Genomic DNA, 20,327 nt, shown 5'->3' with positions numbered 1-20,327 from the left:
GGTCCCAAATTAGTATTATTGTTTTTTACTTGTTTTTTGTATTACTTAATTCCCTGCAGCGTCCAGACGCGGCGTCTAGCGTCAACTATCGGTCTGAACTCTGAACATATAGTAAGCGTCTAGACTCGGCGTCATGGCGCTGTGCTGTTCCACTCTTTGACGCTGCGAGGAAACCGTACCTTTAAGTCAACAATTTTAAATAACTCGAGCCCTGAACGCATTATTCTTATTAGCAATGATACTCTGCAAAAGCGTAAAATATATTTTTGGTAGCCCAAAAATAAATTTTATTGCCTGATAATATATTATACCCGTTACACTAAGTTTGAGGTTAAAATTTGACGTTCATTTTATTTTCTAATTTCTCAAATTCATAGTGTTTTTATATTTCAAAAAACCAGTGTACTAGTTCATTTAAAATTTAGTGTAATTGTATCGTATATTTTATAATAACAAATTACGATAGCAGACAGCGGTTGATAATCATTCGAGATATCTTTACAGTATACGTATGCCTTATTTAGGTTACGTGTCAGTGTTCAGTGGTTACTATTTATAATGAAAACCGAAAACGTACCAAAAATGTGTAAACAAATTTTGAATTTAGATAAAAGTTCTCCACACTATAATATATATAGTATCTAACTTTATAGTAACACCTTTAAACAAACGTATATAATGTATTATGGGGATGGTGAAAGTACGTTTAATGTACACATTGCCTGGAAAATTTGAATCATGAATAAAAACAATTATTATTGGTGCAATATTTTTTACTAATAAAAATTATAAAAAATTTATGAAATAAACATGCAAGTATGTATATTGTATAAAGTGTAAATATTATTAATTACAATTATATTATAATATACCAGAATATTTTAAAACAATTATAATAATGATAAAAATGATATATTATTGGTATCATATATTATGTCACAATACAGTACGGAATAAATAAACAATTAAATCAATAAGTACTTTATTATTATTAAATAATTGTATTATAAGATTATTTAAAATATTATTATAATTTATAACCTATTTATTTATGAATAATATTAGCACTTTAAAGTTAATATTATACAGTTTGTCTGCTTTTCTACACTTGCATTCATTTTGTTGCAATTACAAAGTTGTATACAAGTAGGTTGATTGTTAATCAATATGATAATATTGTTTTTAAAATTAAAATATTTAGAATTAGGATAATATAATATTAATTTATATTAAAATATGTAAAATATATTAAATTATTTTTTTTTCCATTAATATAAAATAAACAACTAATTATTATGTCAAACATAATTGTAACCTGTTAGTGATTGCAATTCTGTTGGCCTCAAATTGGTATCTCTGAAAATTGAGTAGATACCTCTATTAATCTGGTTTAATTAAAATTCTACTTAATATAACTCAAAGTTTTACTTTTTTTACTTAACATACGACCAAACATTTACCTAATTCTACTGATTTACATTTTTTCAGGTTATCTAAATATTTTAAATCAACCGAAAAAAAATCGTTACAAATAATTTTACTAAGGCTTGAGGGAAGATTTTCTACAACTGAAGAACCTATGAGTTTAAACAAATTCCCTTCTTTAATAAATATTTTCGAGTCGAGTTTCACTGGTCTAGTGGGAAAATCATTTTTATCGTTCATGGCATATGTCGCCTTAACGCCGTAATATATTTCTTTACCCGCGTAATTGGCAGACACATCAATTATACTTTCAACGTGATGACTCCAATAACCGGTATTACAATTAGGGTTCTGTGATATAATATTCTGATCATGATAAGAACCACCCGATTTATGGGCTATAATATGTCCCGCGTGGTCTTTATATGTCACACCGTTGATGATTTCGCTAAAGATTCTTGCCGGGATAAAATTGTGTCTGTCGCGTCTTCTGCCACTTTTAGCAAGAACATCCGGTGTTATTTGAACGCAGGACACAATAACTCTATTAGTAGTGACACCAGGCCTGGTTCGTTCTAAAAGTATCTGATTTGGTGCCCAAAATCTACTTGGTGTATTAGATCCTAAAGATCCTTCATAAGGTATATTATCAGATTCCCAATCATGCCACTGCCTATAATAATATGTGAAATATTTGTTCCACATTTTCTGGCTCCTGCCGGCTGCCAAGTATACTGTTAACTATTTACATAATAAAATAAAACTATACTGGAATAATTACAAATTCATAATTTAATGTAGAAATTATAAATTATAATTTGATATAACACTTGTAAAAACAAAAATCACTTGATTTTGATTAATATGGCTTATTAATAACGTAATATTTTTCTATAAAATATTGTGTTTGGATAGCATATAAAAACGGATTATACCAGTAATATTCCTGTCGGACGTAGTTGTGATGTTATGATCCGATAGCGGTGTTATAATAAGTCATAATAACACTCAGAATCATTGATTACGTATATTCAGTGGGGTTAATAAAAGTTAATGAAAAATATTTTATATGTATAGGTTTTGATGGGAATTTTAATATTTAAAATTTTAAATTTTCATAACATCTCAGGACGGGCCAAGGACTTTTCAGGGAGGGCAATGCCCTGCCCTTTGCGCCGCCACTGATCGTATATTTTTTAATAATAAATTATGTTAACAGACAGCAGTTGATAATCATTCGAGGTATAAATTATCAACTTACCGTAAAATGGAGTAAAGTGCAACTGGAAGCTGAATTGCAACAAGTCTTCAGTAATTTATTTGTTATTGTCGACTAATATTCAATTTTAGTGTTGTCACTTTGAAAATAAAAGAATTATATTGATTATTATAAATGTTATATATAAAAAAAAAACATTGTGATCGGATTATTTCTACCTCCAAAGCAAAATATTTTTTCCACGCTTATCAATTTACTCATTATATTACCTCAAAAATCCTAGTTCAGTTAATATGGTTAAAACACGTCACATCACAATCATTTTTTTTTCTGTATAGAAAATATTGTCAATTTTTCCGAAATTTACAAAACAACAAAGTAAGTACATTATCAATGTATTGTTTATTATTATTACTTAGAAAATTTTTACAAATTGTAAAATATTCAAAAGAAGAACAAATAACTACGATATGATGTATGTATTTATATACATTCATTCATAAAAAAAAAAACAATCCATACAACTATAATTGACAACAGTCACAAAGACTGTTTAACCATCTCTACTATACATTAAACAATATTAATAAAAGTAAATTTGTATTTAATTGAATACAAACAGGATAAATTAATCATCTTTTAATTATAATAATACTGTACTTTAAAACATTAAAAATCTAATTAAAAAAAAAATGAATACTTTACTTATTTTTACAGTAGTAAACATAACAATATAACAAACGGATATTTAGGTACTTGGCAAAATAGCAAAATGTAGTCTTAAAACTTTAACAAGATAAAATAAAAAAAAAATTAAATATCAGCATTTATACGAGTTCATAATAAAAAAAAAAAAAAGAAAACCAAAATTAAAAATATATGTTTGAGAAACAATATCATTTGCATTTACTTGCATCTATGTACGTTATTTTTTATGAAATTACTTAAAATGACGTATACGGAAGTATAGCACCAAGGCATATCTGTAATATAGAATGATTTATTAGACATAAATTATTTCATTGTTATTTTAGACAGTTCTGTAGACAATAGGTAAATAATATTTATTTCTAAAAATTAACGTTATAATTTTTACCTTTGTGATCTTCATTATATTTTACTCTTTTTCCAGCATAGTTTGGCAATTTATGAAGATAAATTTGTTGATTAGTATATTGTTCGATATTATTTTGAAGTATAGTAATGTTGGTCCAAATAAACCGGCTTCTCTGTCGGACATCGTTTATATTCGTGCCAATAATAATTGGTCGAGTTTCAACAAACCTTGAAAATATATACGTTCAAGTTTATACAGATTGGAATACAACAAAATAATTTTTAAAAATGGCAACTGGGTACTGCTCTGTTGTACATCAACCAGGTATCAATCACTTTTATGGGTGTGTTAAATTTGAATTCAATGATAAATCAATGTATACAGTAATACAAAATACGTAAAATGATTCTGAACGAGATTGGTCTATCAGCCTATTTTCACAAAGTATATTTTGTTTTTTAGATATTTTAAAGTCATTTATATTAGTTGTTTTACACAGAAGATTCAACTGGTTCAAGGGTGATACATTTTTACCAAAAATATTGCATTTATTATAATATTAGTATTTAATTAATAATAATAATAACACATATAAAACTCAAAATTGAATAACACCTTTCTATAACTACCATAAATGAGTAAAAATAGGTTCTTAATGTAAAAATAAATGTTATTACACATGGAGGGTGATTCTTTTATCATTAAACATTCATTATTTTAAAAAGTGTAGATTTTTTTCAAAACTTTTAGTTTTATGCTATTATAAAATTGCATAAAACTGTTGTTATTTTCACTCATAAAAGACCTAAAAAAATTTAAATTTTATCATATAATGTAAATGATAGTACAAACAATTTGATATTTAAAACCATTTTTGAAAATCAAAGCATTTTATCAACCATATAATGAGCAAAAAAAAAAAAAAGATTTGTGATAGAATCAATTCATTCATAGTGCTACACTCAAATTTTAAAATTAGTTAAAATTTTATTTAAGTTTTAAAAAACTTGGATTGTCTGTGACATTATAAAACAAATTTTTTTGCACATTGTTTGTGTCATATTTTGTCAAAAATACTGCTGCAATATATAATCACATACTCTGAAGTGTATTTTTACATAAAAACATGATATATTTATTACTTAACTTAACCAAATGCTTACTTAGTTATTAAATCTTACCTTGAGATTGTTTTCTGTTCAGAAGCTTTGATCGCAGCACTTGTTTCAAATGCCCAAAAAATGGTTCTATCATCATGCAACGCTTCCATTTTGTTTTTAATTTGCAAAAAAGAGAAAAATTTTTTCATGCAACCGTTCAGATCTGTATAAAAAATTAATTAAACAATTTTAGTCATATAACTTTGAATCAACTAAACTTTTATTTCACTAACCAAAAAATTTATCTTTATCATAATTTTCTTTGTTAGGATAATATTGAATGACTAATTTGGCATTTTTCTTATTATTATCCAGAATATCACCATTTATATAACTAGTTTCAAGAATCCTGAAGGGAAATTCTAGATTTTTTAAAGCTTTTGGTACTAAAAAATAACAAATACAAAGATTATATTAATTGAGTTTACAAACCAAAACTTAAAATCAATATTTTTTAGTAAGCTTCTCTATTTGATCTCCAGTCAAAATGAACACTGTAAAATAACACTTAAAATGTATACTAAAAATATTAAATTTTATTAAATGTATTTTAATTGATGTGTTTAAATAAAATAACATATTTGATGGACTGAGTCAAACTGAACATTAAACATGTATAATAGAAAAATAAAACAATTTGTCATCTAAATTTTATTTACCATTGTTTTGAATGTCTTTTAAATTCAAAACATGTATTTCCTGAACTTCTTCCTTGATACAGTTATTTTCAGTGCTGGCTGGATACAAGTTATAGATCTGTAATTAAGTGATATTTATAATTGACAGAACAAGAGTCAAGAATTAAATTTAATGATTACGTTTTTTAGTTGATCCACAGTTTTCCTTGGAACTAGTTTACTGGTCTTTAAAATGGTAGTATTCAAACATGCAAAACATTTCCATGTTTTATCAGCAATAATTTTTTCTAGAGCTCTTTGGCCACAATAAAATTCTAAGCATTCATTGCAATAAGCTCTGGATGAAAAATAATATACATAATATATTATATAAATAATACATAAAATAATAGCTTTAAAAACTGCATGAACAAATGAATGAATTGATCATACCTTATACAAAAGCTGCACAATACTAACGTGTCTTTTTGAGTTAGACAGACGCAACAACCATCCTATCAAAATGAAATAATACTGGATAAAATAAAAATAATCAAAACAGACTTGAAAAATATTTAATTTTTCAAATAAAAATAAATATTAGCAACAAAAATAAACCATGTATGTTTTATACTTGCATTTGCATTGTCTTTTGCTATTGATAGAATAATGTCTTTTCCTTTTTTCTAAAAATAATAATAAAAACAATTTCTTAATAGTTAATTGATAAAGTAAATTAGTAAATAATAATGGTTATAAGAAAGATAAACTACAAACAAAAATAAAAATAAATTTATAAAAAACCAAATTAAAACTAAATATTACACATTTATAATTTAAATATCATTTTTTTTTTATTTACTGGCTTAATAAACCTATATCAGTTATTCGTAGCAGTAAAGTCCCACAGTAAAGTTAATCAAATCAACATCATCAATCATTATTAATGAATCATTTACCAAGTATCATATTGTATTCTTATATAATGTAAGGTGCATAGTATAGTATGTGTTTATTCAATTTTAAATTTATGTTTTATCAATTATGTATTTTTTCTATAACTTAACACAGACCTATTGGTAATTTTTATTTTGTGTTTTTTCCTTAAGATTTGCACATACTCATTTAAAATTATGTTTTGTACGCCTATTTCATAAATAATACAAGCACAAAGGATAGCACATAGTATTTTTATAATACTATATTTGCTGTTAATATTCTAAATAAACCATCTAAATATATTATACTAATAATTACGAGTACCTTTATATTATCATTTGCATGAAACAAAAAAACCCATCCACACTTAAGTTTTTAGTAAAGTTGATTTAAGCACAAAATATATTTTAAAATACGATTTACTTGTAAGTTATTTTTATCTTAAAAAAACAACTCATTACCATTGTTTGCATGAAGACAATATGGGATCAAAAACAATAAGTCCCTTGATTTACTATACGTAATAACTAGGGCTCAGATTTATATGTATTAAAAAAACCAAAATATGTAAATATATAATATGAAATAACAAATTGCTTTATGTGTGGTAATAAAATGAAAATATGGAATATAAAAAAATTATAAAAAAACATAACTGAAAAATAATTAAAAATTGCTTTATAAATGACAAAAAATGAAAATAAAAAAAACACTTAATAATAATAAAAATAAAGACACTTGATTGAAATTATCATGAAATTGAACCTTATTCATCTTGATCTTGATAGCAACGAGATATCATATACATGCTCAAATTGTCAAAGTTAAATGATCTACAACAGTGTTTCTCCACTGGTGTTCCGCAGCACACAAGTGTGCCAAGAGTCGCGACCACCATACACGCATTTAGTATTATAAGGTATTAAAAATAAAAATTTCTATTAAAATTTTTATTCAGTGTTCCATCAAAATGTATGATTATAAGAAATGTGCCATGAGCATAAAAAGGTTGAGGAACACTGATCTACGGTTTGGTCATAACACTGATTTGTACTGACTTAAGGAGCGCTCGACTTTAACAAAGATAATGAGTGAAAATTTCATATTTGCAATGTCCAAAGGTGTGAACTCAGCCTGTATTATTATATATATTATTCCATTCATTCCAAAATGTATATCTCTAATTAATTTTAGGCAGTTTAAACCAGGATTTTTATTTAATACACTGTAAATAAGTATGTAGGAAAAAATGGAATTATTGAGAAATATGTAAAATAAAATATAGTTAATTTCATTGGAAATTGCTTGAAATTAATTTATCACTTACCTAACTTTCATCAAATCACAGTAAAAATATGTATTTACATGTAAATTCGAGCCCTAGTTATAATCTTAAAAATCTAATAATGCTCATTTTTCTCTTCAGGACTCATCATCTGAGTAAAGGTAAATTATAAATGAAAACTGTTGTAATGTTATAATGAAACTAGTTATTTAAACTAATAATTTTTATAAAAAGAGAATTTTGCATGTTTGTACAAACATTTAACATAAATTGAATTATAAAATCGCAACAGAGTAAGAAATAAGTGTCTAAATTAAGCCACGAGGTCATCTTAAAAAAATTGCATAGTTAAATTGTAACTCATACTCAAATTGTTGATAACAATAAAATTTAAGTTACTATGTGAGGTTGACAGATTATTAGGTATTCTAAATTCATTAAAATTTTCAGGTTAATACTTTAATAGATTTGAAAGTCAAATAATAATTAGATTTTTTCTGTTCTATTAATATGTTATAACCTGTTATTGATAAAAAATCGGATCAATTGTATGAGTGTAATACGACTATGGCATTCTGGAAAAGTTTTATATTATATCATTTTTATTTTTATTTTTATATGAAATCTTAGCAACCAAAATATAAATGTAATTAATTGTTAAAATATTTCATATTTCTGAGGCACAGAGTTTTTTAAGTTGTATTTGTAAGCGCCAATGTTAATCAAAACTATGACTCTAATATTTGTAAAAATAAGTAATTATTTATTATTTATATAAATAATATTGTTATATTTATTTATATAATTTAAACTTAATTTAAACTGATTGTATTTTTTCATAACACGAAAAGTTATTATTTCGATTTCATAAAAAGTTACCTATTGATGTAATTAGTTTAAAATATTACACAAATTGTAAAAAGAGTTTCCATTTTATGAAATGGATAAAATATGTGTGCATTTCATGAACTAAAATTTGACTTACACAATATAATCGTGGTTTATGAAATGGATATCCACTTCATGAAAAATATGATAAAACTAAGTGGATGCGACATAAACATAGACAGAGCTGGCTTTAGATAGGACCAGAAGAGCGCATGATGGATGTCAAAAATAGAAATTAAATATGATCTTACGTTGGTAACACTAATTTTAGGTATTTTTTTTTTAAATTTTAACACATTTATTGAATTATTTTATGGATAATAAGAATATTTGAATGAATTAATGTTAACAATTGTCAATTTTAAAAAAAATAATCATAAAACAGAGAATGTGTTGTATAAATTGTTTTAAAGTTGACTAGTAAATAAAATAAACTTTTCTATACTTTATTATGATAATATAATATATATTATCTGTGACTGTATGATTTATAAATATATGGTAAGTATGCACGTTTTTTAAATTAGAAAAATTTAGATGGGCATTTGTATTATGAATAAGGTAAATAGCCCTTGCAATTATCCTAATTCTGCCCCTTCATATTATATGTCTATGTTATTAAAGAGGGAGAAGCGTTAAAACAATTCTTGCACTGGGTGCTATGAAAGCTTAAGTTGGCCTTGTACATATGTAAATATATATTTTAAGTGGGTTGTCTAAAATTTTAATAATTTTACTTACAAAACAATCATTACACAAAAAACCTTTAAATATGGGATGTTTAATCTCTAGTTCATCTGAAATTATTCGGCATGCCATGCAATATTGGTTTTTCATTTTTGCTGGGAACAATTAAAAAAGGTAGATAATTTAAATTAATTAAAATAATTACATTAAACACATAATAAAAATTCAATTTGAATAAGTTATTTGCTGATGTATAATAATAATATTTTCAGCTCAGAAATATCAGTTAAATTTTTTTTTAACAATAATAGACATCAACTCTCATTATTCTTAAAAAGTTTTTGCAGATATGACTTACATTAATAATATTTTATAAGGATATTTTAAGTTGTGCCTTGATTAAAACATTTATTACAAAATTACTACTTAGTAATAAATAATAATATTTAAAAATATGAATATAAACAATATTTATAACAATTAATGTAAAATAAAAATGATAAATTTTTTTTTTATTATAGCATAAATAATAAGGTTTAGTAAGTATACGCCTATAGCAGTTATAAAATGCCACCATGCAGTAAATCCCATCTTATATTATAACTATTACTTACAAATATCAGAAACTTCAATTTTCCTTTTTACTCCGTGTGGGCTTTCATCATCTTTTTCTTTTTCTTCAATTAATCTTTTAATATTATTATTTGTCATTATGATTTTATTAAGGAAATTATCTGGAATAACTAACTCTTTATCTTTATTACGATTTCCTGTTAGAAAGTTACATATTATTTAGTTATTATCAGAATTATTAAACTACTATACTAATATAAATTAATTTGGAAATCAGTTCAGATTCCCAGTATATTTTGATAATATTTTTAAAATTATTATGCTCAGATATTTCTCTAAATAAGACACATAATATGCTGTCAATCATATAAAATAACAACATACCAAAATGTATGTTTATAGTAATTTGATTTATTCCATTATTTTAAAAATTAAAGTAAATTGAACTATTTTATAGTTTAAGTAAATTTAAATAAGTACAATAATTATTGAAACTATTGTTAATGTTGAATTATAAAGTAATTGAACAGTATAATAAAAACAGTATCTGTCTAATAATTTTAACAAAAATATTAATCATAATATAATAATAAATAATTATAAAAATTTGTTTTGTTCAATGTTCTACCTTTCATAATAATAGGCAAATTTAGTAATGCCCAATTAATCTGATTAATACTTCCATCATAACGTTTGGGGATCACAAAGTTAAACTGTAAGGATAATATCTACAAAATATATGAATACAAATTTTATTATAGTGGTTTAAATAATAAAATAAAGAGTTATGACAAAAAATAAATTACTTTAACTGCTTGTTTAACACCTTCTTCGCGTTGACCGCATAAATTGGACATACCATTTTTTATTTCAGATTCAAATTCAAATATCAAATCATTTCTCAACTAAAAATTACAATTAAAAAATAACTATGTACTGTATAATTGTAAACATCGTAATTATTAATAATAATAATAATAATAATAATAATAATAATAATAATAATAATATAATAATAATAATATTAATAATATTTATTTATTTTTATTATTAATTATTTTTTTTTTTATTATTATTATTATTATTATTATTTTTAAATTATTCTTTGTGTTTTTAATTCTAAATTCTAATACAACACTAATATATAAATATTCAAAATTTTATTACCTGTGACATAGTGTCATTACCCAACCACCAGACACAAGTTTTTCCAGGCTGATCTTCGAAATATGCTAAATTCATTTTCTTTGTAGAAATAATTATTGCTAAATATGTATAAAATCAAAACAAAATAAATAATAATTTAATAAACATAATAATTAGAGAATGCAACACACACATTTATCTGACAAATGCTTAACATAAACAATTTATAATCAACAGCCTGTTAACATTTATTTGTTTTTAATGTAAGAATGAATTTACTTATTAGTTATTATCAAACTCTATAAAATAACAAAATTATCTTAGTTTGCTTAGTAATGTTTTTCAATATTTTAATTTTTAAGTGAATAATATTATGTTTTATTATATATAAATAGATATCAAAATTAACATTATTAACTGCTTAATATAAATTTACAATTGTAAGAACTTTAAAAATATAGACCACACTGTGGCAAAAAAAAAGGAAATTGTCAAAAAATGTAATCCTTTAGCAGAAAATAGAGAAACCAATGAGAGGTACAAATTTTCAAATTATTATAAATATAATTATAATAATATTTTTCATTTTTTAAATTGTTATGTCATGAAACAAATTTTGTGCTCATTTAGCATATCATAAGCAATATATATCATATATCTAAGCAAGACTGCAGCTCTTGGTTTATTAGTCAGTGAACAGCAAAAAACATTAGAATGATTTTTTAATAAGTTAAAAGAATATAACATAGCTTGTTCAAATACCAGTCTTTATTATAAAGACATGACGTACTGTAATTAAATCTTTATTCTCACAATGTAGACTGATGATTTTCCTATTCTATAATTTACATTAAATAGGGAAATAACCTACGTAAAATTAAATATTATGCCAAACAAACAAAACGCGAGTAAAAAGTTAATCAAAAAATTATGCTACTTCAGAACAGATAATGTATACTATTTTTTTAAGAAAAATTCCACATTAAGTGAAAATTTTTTTTATATAAAATTTGGCATGATATTTCCGAGAAGAATGGGTTACTGGTTTGACCTTAAACAGTGATATATTTTTTAATTCTACTAACAACAGGATAGACATTTTCAATTCAAAATTAAAAACAGTAATACCTACCTAAATGATTAAATATTATAGTGGTAGTAGTATAATATTATTATTGGATTGCTATTTTTTTCATGTATGTCCGTGTCATAACATACTTTTTTATTATCACTCATGCTTAATATTACACTTGTTTAATAATAAAATAGTAAAATATAACCTATTTTAATGTAATATTTTTCAAAATTAAAATTTTAAATCTTATAAGGACATCGGTACGGCACGTTTACATCCGCAAGTGTTGTCTCTGTCCAACACATATTATTTAACATGGCAACGCTATATAATGGATTCTTGCTATGGTTAGTATACTTTATACTTTATTTTGAATAGATAAAAAGTATATAGTTGTATATTTGAATTTGCAGTGGAAAATATAAGCTGTTTTCAAATGAAGAGTTTATATTTTAAAACTAGATGTTACATGTAAGTAGTGTATTGTCTCCGTCTTACAAACATACGACATGGCAATTTTTGTTTACCAGTTTCAATAGTATGCTGTAAATTTTGATATTAGAGTAGGTACTGTACTACTGTGTCATTATTATCTAAGGCTCCACTGCTCCAAATCATTTTAAAACAATCATAGCTTGCTTAATAAAAATAATAATATTGATAAAAGCCTATGTGTGTAATTTTATATTTCAATTTTATAATAGGTCAATTCACTCCAATAATAAAAATTAATAACACACTATTGAAACTGGTAAATAAACATTTGGCATGTTGTATGTGTGTAAAATGGAAACAATGTGTCATCCAGGTACTATGTCCTCTTTAAGTTAATTACAAAATGTCGCATTTCAGAAGTCAATAGTCACTACAGTAAATGTTAGTTACATGTTTACAAGATTAATTAAAAATATAAGATGTATACAGATTTTATGTGGAAAAAAACTACAAGCTACATTTATAATTAATGAAGGAACCAAATTATGTATATACAATATATAATAAATAAAATAATATTTGGTGTTTCATAGTGTTAATCTTTTGATATCATTAACATGAACAAAGTTACTAAATTAGTGACTTATAATTTTTTCAACCATACATTTTTGTATATTGCGGACATCAAAAGTTTTATAAAATCAACAACACATACAGTGAATGTTCTGTATCGTCCATAAATTTGGATTCTCAATTATGATTTAAGATGGTTTTCACAAAAAATGTTTTCATTTTAATAATTGTATTATTGCCAAAGAGCGAGAGTTTATTGATAAACATTAGTACAATTAACTTAAATATAAATAAAATAAGAATAATATGGACAAAAATATGGTTTTTTGACAATTCTATTTTTAAAATAATTTTTAAGTTTAAACAATAATTTACTATTCAGAAATATCAAGGAATTGCAAAACTACTTAAAATGGTTGGCCTCTCTGCGTAATTATTACAATTATTAGAATATGCATCAAAACTATTCAACAGATTTAACGTATTTAATAATAATGTATAAGTATAATAAATGCATATTATCTATGCATATTTTAAAAATATTAATTAGTAGTCACTAACCAAATTTACTTATTTATTATTTATTTTTATTCATTATTTAATAATTATTTAATTATTATTAATAGTAGGTAAAAAAATATATTGTTATATCATATCTATAATAATACTGATGTCTAAGGTGATTACCTAAGTAAGTACATTTTCTAGTAATAATGTTAAGAAAATAATGGGAATTGCCAACAATCTTAAATTTTAACTTATATCTTGATTCAATTTTATATTAATTAATTTAATTTTTATTACATTAGTTACCTACTCGATTTATTTAATTTTGTTTAATTTTATTAAATCACTCAGTCGTCTACGACCTTAAATTATAATTAAATATTTATTAAGTTGTAATATTAATTTTGTAATAAGTTTTTCTTTTCTGTTTTTGTGGCAAACATTATTGAACACATGTAAAACTTACTGCATTATAAATAAAGTTAATTATATTATAATAAATAATTTATTGTGTACTTGTAACAAATAATAATAAGGACATTAATAACATATTATATTAAAAATCACATATTATAATTACAATAACATATTTTTAAATATTTTCATGGGAGATATTTCTATTAAAGATATTTTTGACTAGAGATATTTTGTCGCAGTTATTTTAATTGGTCACCGGGTTATAATAATAAGTAACAAAAAATATAAACATTAAAACCACTTGAAATATTAGCGTATTAGAGATGGGTAATATCTACAGTGGATATGTACAATAGATGTGTAATTAGTGAATGAACGCTTTCACCTAAATTCAAATGATAGGTATTAATTTAAAAAAATATATACGCATAAATGCATCATACTTCAGTCTAAAATAATTATTAGTTATTAGTTTATTACGAGGAATGAGAAGTTATATTTATGCATATTTTTTCTGCCTTCTATTTATAGCTAGGTGAGCTATAAATCCCTTTCATAACTTATCGAATTCATTTTTTTTGTTTTTTTTTTTTGAAAATTTGGGTAAATTTTCTAAGAAAAGTATATTAAACGTTTTTTCATACATACAAATGCATATTTAGTTAATAATATCGAAGATTATACTTAAATTAAATATTTTAATCAAATATAATACTTGAATAAAAATATAAAAATATCCTCTCGGATAATCGTTGTCGATTATACGTTGACAATCTCAAAAAAGTTCTAGTGGTCCAAAGTAACAAATTTACGGGTATGAAAAATAAATAAAAATTAAATGTGTCACAATATTTACAAAAATTTATAATTTTTTTTACATATACAGACGTTGAACCAAGAAGTCGTTGATTAGATGCTGACATTTTGACGTTCTTAATAAATTGTATTATATTATATTATTTTTATTTTTATTTATTTTATTTGATTTTCATTTTTTTTTTTATAATTAAAAATGTTATGCATGTTTTCAATTTTTTTGGCATTTTTCGTTTTTTTTTTTTTTTTGTGCATTTTTTGATAATTTTTCCTCTTATAACTTCTCATTCCTAGTTATTACCATATATATGATAAAGTTATTAGTAAAATTAACAAATTACATACCGGCCCATAACTTGGCTTTTTTTGATATTTTCGCCCAAACGATCTGGCCTTGTTGTTCTTCTGCGTTGATTATCATTTTCCTACTCATTCAACTTGTCTTCTCGCAACGTTAAGTCTATCGCTCGAAAATTGCTCAACCGATGATTATTTTGGAAAAACGTGGTCAATCGTTTCACGATTCACACCTAAGATTCGTACAAATGTTTTAATTAATCACTAATAATTGAGATATAATAATAATATAATATTTATAATTGTAAAACATAATACAATACCTTAAAGACAAAAGTGTTACGAACTAAACAGAACGAGAACTAAAAGACGAGAGCGCATACAATCAATGACGAATGATTACGAACATCGACCAGACGTCAAGGAGTAAGGTGTAGCAGTAAGGACGAATGACGAACGACTAACAATATTAAAATAACCGACCGTCGGGCGTCGAAGTCACTACTATAAATACTATAAATAGTCTTTAGTGATTTCGTCGATAGTCGATTTTTAGCGCTGTTGCTGCAGAGTTCTTATGACGGGCGCCGTCAGTGCGCTTGCGGACAAATAAAGAGTGAGAATTAATTATTATTATAATATAGGAATTCCGAATTTCTGTAATAATATTATTACAATATAAACTATGCGGTTGGAAGACACGCGTCTGCGCAGCATGAGAATCGATAACGGCGATTCAATAACAGAGTTTTAAGGATTTTCCGTTGGCCTTTTGTGGTGTGGCACAAATTAGTGTGTAAATCCCCTCTTTTTTCGATACTAATGTAATACTCAAACGTTAAACTATCCAATGTGTAATGTACCAATTTCGATTGATTTATTTATTCTATAACTGTATATAATCTATATGTATATTTAAGCAAAAAATAAATATGTCCAAATGAAAGTCTAAAACCTAAACTAATAGTCGCTTATATTTTAAACCATATAATCGCCTATATATTATAATATAATGTACTATTATATACAGAATATAATTTATACTTTAGATACCTACTTAATACATAAGCTTAGTAAATATAGGTATTTTCGTCTACTTTAAAAACCTATATTATTCATAAACCCGCTGGTAATAACTCAGCTAAGTTTTTTTGCAACAATCGAAAAAATAATTAGTAATTTTGAATTTACGTGAGCATGTCTTAGATACTGAAAATTGCCTGTGCGACGTCCACTTAATACTACGTATTTCTAAATAAGATTTTATAAGATCTGTGTTTGTATTCAATTAAAAATATGTATAATTAAGAGTAACCTCTAGGTTCCCTAAGCCTGGTATCTAGCAACTTAGCGTTTAGCAATAGCGTTTTTTTCGACGGAAAAATGTGGTCAGCGCGCATCTTCCGTTGTGCAGATCTTATCCGTCAATGTATGTCATATATACTCAAACAATGGATATTGAATCCATGGAACCTATAGGTGCGTAATTTCCTAAACTCAGTTAAAATGTTGAAATCTAAATCAAAAGTCAAACTAATACTTTTTGAGTTATTTTACTTTGTGTGCTAAAGATAATAGGTGCACAAAAGTAGGATCGTTCCCCGTGTAGTCGAATACTGCGTGTGCAATAGATCCATGTGGATTATATTATAATTAAAAACGATTTTAGGATAAGCTGCCACTCGAATTCTTGTTAAATGATAGTGACTTTATCGTAATATCGTATATTTTTAATTTGCTGAAAAAGCTACTGAGCGCAACTTGTCAACGTCTGACTCGACAACTTCGTACTTAGCGATTCATCATTATTATTAACACCCAGATAAGTCAGATAAGGTGATAGGTTTAATAAATCGTAAGTAAAAATTTCGTGTCGATGTCATAGTTTTATTTTATTACACTTCGTCACGCGCCTGTCCGTCAGTATACATAATAATATGTTATTACTTTTATTATTATATCAATCGTACGAATAATAATAATAATTAACGCATTTTCAGTCGAAGGAAACGGCGGCGTGTGCATTGTATGATATTTTTAGATCATATTATTATACTACAATAACTTTACTGCCGTCGCAACGACTATAAAACTATAAAACCGATTTATTTTTCGGATATTCCAAATCATATATATATATATATATATAATAAAAATAATATAACATTATTAAGTTATAGTGGTAAATAGTAAATCCGACGGCATATGACGTGAGGTCATGCCGTTTTTAAAATAACCCGACGCCGAAACTAGAAAAATAATGTAAAATTAGATACAAAATAATACTGCTGTACAATTTTTAATAATATTCAATTAATCAATTTATGTCGAACTCAGACATTTTGCAAACAGACGCGTAAGGCGTAACTACTAACTGCGTAAGGTTACTTACAGTGTGGAAACTTGAGTTGGGTACTGTTAACTGATATACTAATTGACGAATATTAGCAGTCGATACCTACTTATTTACATACTCATTTTAAAAACAAATGAGGTATGCCCGATTATAAAGTAGACACCGATTTCAAACTTGTAATACGTACAATATTATACTCGTATATTGATTAAAAATTAAAATATCGAAAAAAGCCAACATTCGTGCACAGATAAGTCCTTACTTACAGTAGGACAATATTCACTTTGATATTAAACTCGACAACACTACATCGGTTTTACTGAAGGCAAATTTCTTATGTTGTATAGTTCAATGTTACTAAGACGAACACAACACGCACGGGAATACATAACAATAATAATTATTACCTATGTACTATAAATATAATATAATTTATTACTATATGCCTATTATGCCTATATGCAAGCATATAGTTATAATTACGCATATATTTAGCCGACCTGTCGACGACAGATATCTTATTGGAAAACACTTGTGTGGCAGTGAATAAATAAAATACGGGTGTCTATAGTAATAGTGCCAACTAATGTAGTAATGTTTGGAACAATACTATGGAATTTTCATAGGTCTTATCAACCGTAAAATAAATATTATCATATTGGTATGCACGGTATATATTATTATACATACATAATATTATTATTATTATACATATTTTTTATATATTATTATTAATTATTATGTATATATTAAATAATACTGATTTACCCGACACCCGTAAAATCGATCAAAACCGATCGGCGGACGCGGACAGCGATCGCCCGCGAAAAATGATCTGTCTTTTGCTATCGGCCACTTACGGTTGTGTACCAAATTTAAGATGCGATTTTTCATTTTTGAAATTATTATTATTTAATTTAAAACGTTGCATGATATGAATCAGAGTTTCGAAGGGCTTATACTGCCGATTGTAGGAGATCAACCATACTTTTTTTATGTTATATACCTATGTTAGTGTTATATTAATGGTCTTTAATAAAATACACGAAAATACAATAATCCAACTGATAGACAATGACAATGTAATATTAACATCATATATTATTGATATTAACTTATTTGACAATACCGACATACCTACAGTAAAATAATTCGCATAAATTATGGCATATTTATGCCTTATAGTCTTTATGGTATTTTCATTTTTTGTAAGGTTAACATAAATAAACATTATTATTATTAATTACCTGAGTAGTAACTAATAAGTACCTAACTTAAAATTAGACTAAATATTTTCAATATTAATTAATTGTGTTTAGAGAATAATAACTATGTAATGGTGTATTAAGTGTGGATGGTATTACATTTTTTAAATTAAAATTAAAATTTGAAAATTTACTCGTGATTTTGATCAATTTTGTCAACATTTTAATTTTGAATACTCATATTACAAATTTGATAATTTAATGTATTTTCAATATTTTTTCAAAATATTGTAAGATAATCTTATGATGACTCGTGTTTATAACATTCTGTTCTTTTTTTAAAGCAATAAAACATTTTATCGACACGGATAGAAGAAAAAATAAAAACAAATTTACAAGAAAAAAAATGTAACTGAACAGTCAAGTTATATTTAACAGTGTTCTTGTTTTTGATAATACAGCCGACCGCGGACGCTGGACAGACAACTCCATAATTTTGTCATTGATAAAAATATACATATATACCTGTATTTATATCAATCGACAGTCATATTATTTGTGTTATATAATATATTATGCTAATGATAATATTCGACATCGACAATAATAATAATATTATAATAGTACATTTGTACATTAGTACTAGGCTACCAGCACGTAGGATGATAATAATTACGTTTCGCACTTGTACGTTATACCATTTATTAAAAAAAAAAAATCAATGGTTATGCACTTTATACATTACAATATACTATAACACGGAATACCGCTAAATGCTAATAAAGTAATAACGAATCGACGAAAATAATATTGCGTGGCTGGCTGCTGGCTTATAGCTATGTAGAAACCGTAACAGGAAAACAATTTAAAATAGATTAAGTTTCCGAAATGAAATAAATATAAAATTATTATTATTGTTGCGATAGCCAAATATGAAATAGTTGATATTTATTTTTATAATTATGTTTGTATAGTATAATATCTAGTTGTTCCTATTGGAATAAAACGTGAACAAATTAATTCTAAATAACGCATTTTGAAGTAAAATTAAATTTTTTTTAAATAATATCTTCAAAAATATTAACCGATTTTACTGATTTTAATATATGTAAGTTCTATTCAAGTTAATAGGTATGAACTTAATTAATTTGTATTCATGAGTTTTGAATTTTAAACTGTTAATTACAATACCTATAGTCACTGACCACTGTAATTTATTCAATAAATAATAATTTAATCAATCATATTTTGACATTTTGTACATTATTAACCAAATAAATAATAATAATGATAATAATGTAACAATATCTGTACTTAAATAATATAGTGATTATACAAGTTTCATATAAACTCGGTCAACTGGTACTAGTTATAGTCGCATTACCTATACGATGGTAATACTGGTATTGGTATACCTTTGTATTTTGTAAGAAAGTTGTTATTTACATAAAACAAAAAGGTAATAATTTACAACATAATAAAATTAAAACATATTATATATTTTGACACACTATTGTGTATAAAAAAAAAATATTGCACAAAATGTAAATAGCACAAAATAGGTAGGTGATTTCGTACATTTAAATCATTTTTTTAAATTAAGTACAATGTAAATAAAAGCGATACACAAGAATAACGAAATACAAATTA

At 24.9% G+C, this 20,327-nt stretch overlaps 1 protein-coding gene across 1 annotated transcript; it reads right to left on the bottom strand.

The window, feature by feature from the left end:
* Positions 1-3,348: 3,348 nt before the first annotated feature.
* LOC113558599 (DNA (cytosine-5)-methyltransferase 3C-like) lies at positions 3,349-15,567 on the bottom strand. Its single transcript, XM_026964095.1, has 15 exons — positions 15,440-15,567; positions 15,165-15,349; positions 11,018-11,115; positions 10,657-10,755; positions 10,479-10,578; positions 9,892-10,047; positions 9,332-9,432; positions 6,117-6,164; positions 5,932-5,993; positions 5,680-5,836; positions 5,521-5,617; positions 5,095-5,247; positions 4,883-5,024; positions 3,741-3,928; positions 3,349-3,627 (listed from the first exon to the last, which is right to left on the bottom strand). The coding sequence occupies exons 2-15, from the start codon at positions 15,250-15,252 to the stop codon at positions 3,551-3,553; spliced, it is 1,566 nt and encodes a 521-aa protein (XP_026819896.1). The 5' UTR covers positions 15,253-15,349; positions 15,440-15,567; the 3' UTR covers positions 3,349-3,550.
* Between the last annotated feature and the right edge of the window lie 4,760 nt (positions 15,568-20,327).

This window comes from Rhopalosiphum maidis, chromosome 3 (genome assembly GCF_003676215.2).
Source record: "Rhopalosiphum maidis isolate BTI-1 chromosome 3, ASM367621v3, whole genome shotgun sequence".
Taxonomy (NCBI): domain Eukaryota; kingdom Metazoa; phylum Arthropoda; class Insecta; order Hemiptera; family Aphididae; genus Rhopalosiphum; species Rhopalosiphum maidis.
This window is presented reverse-complemented; position numbering and strand designations above follow the sequence as displayed.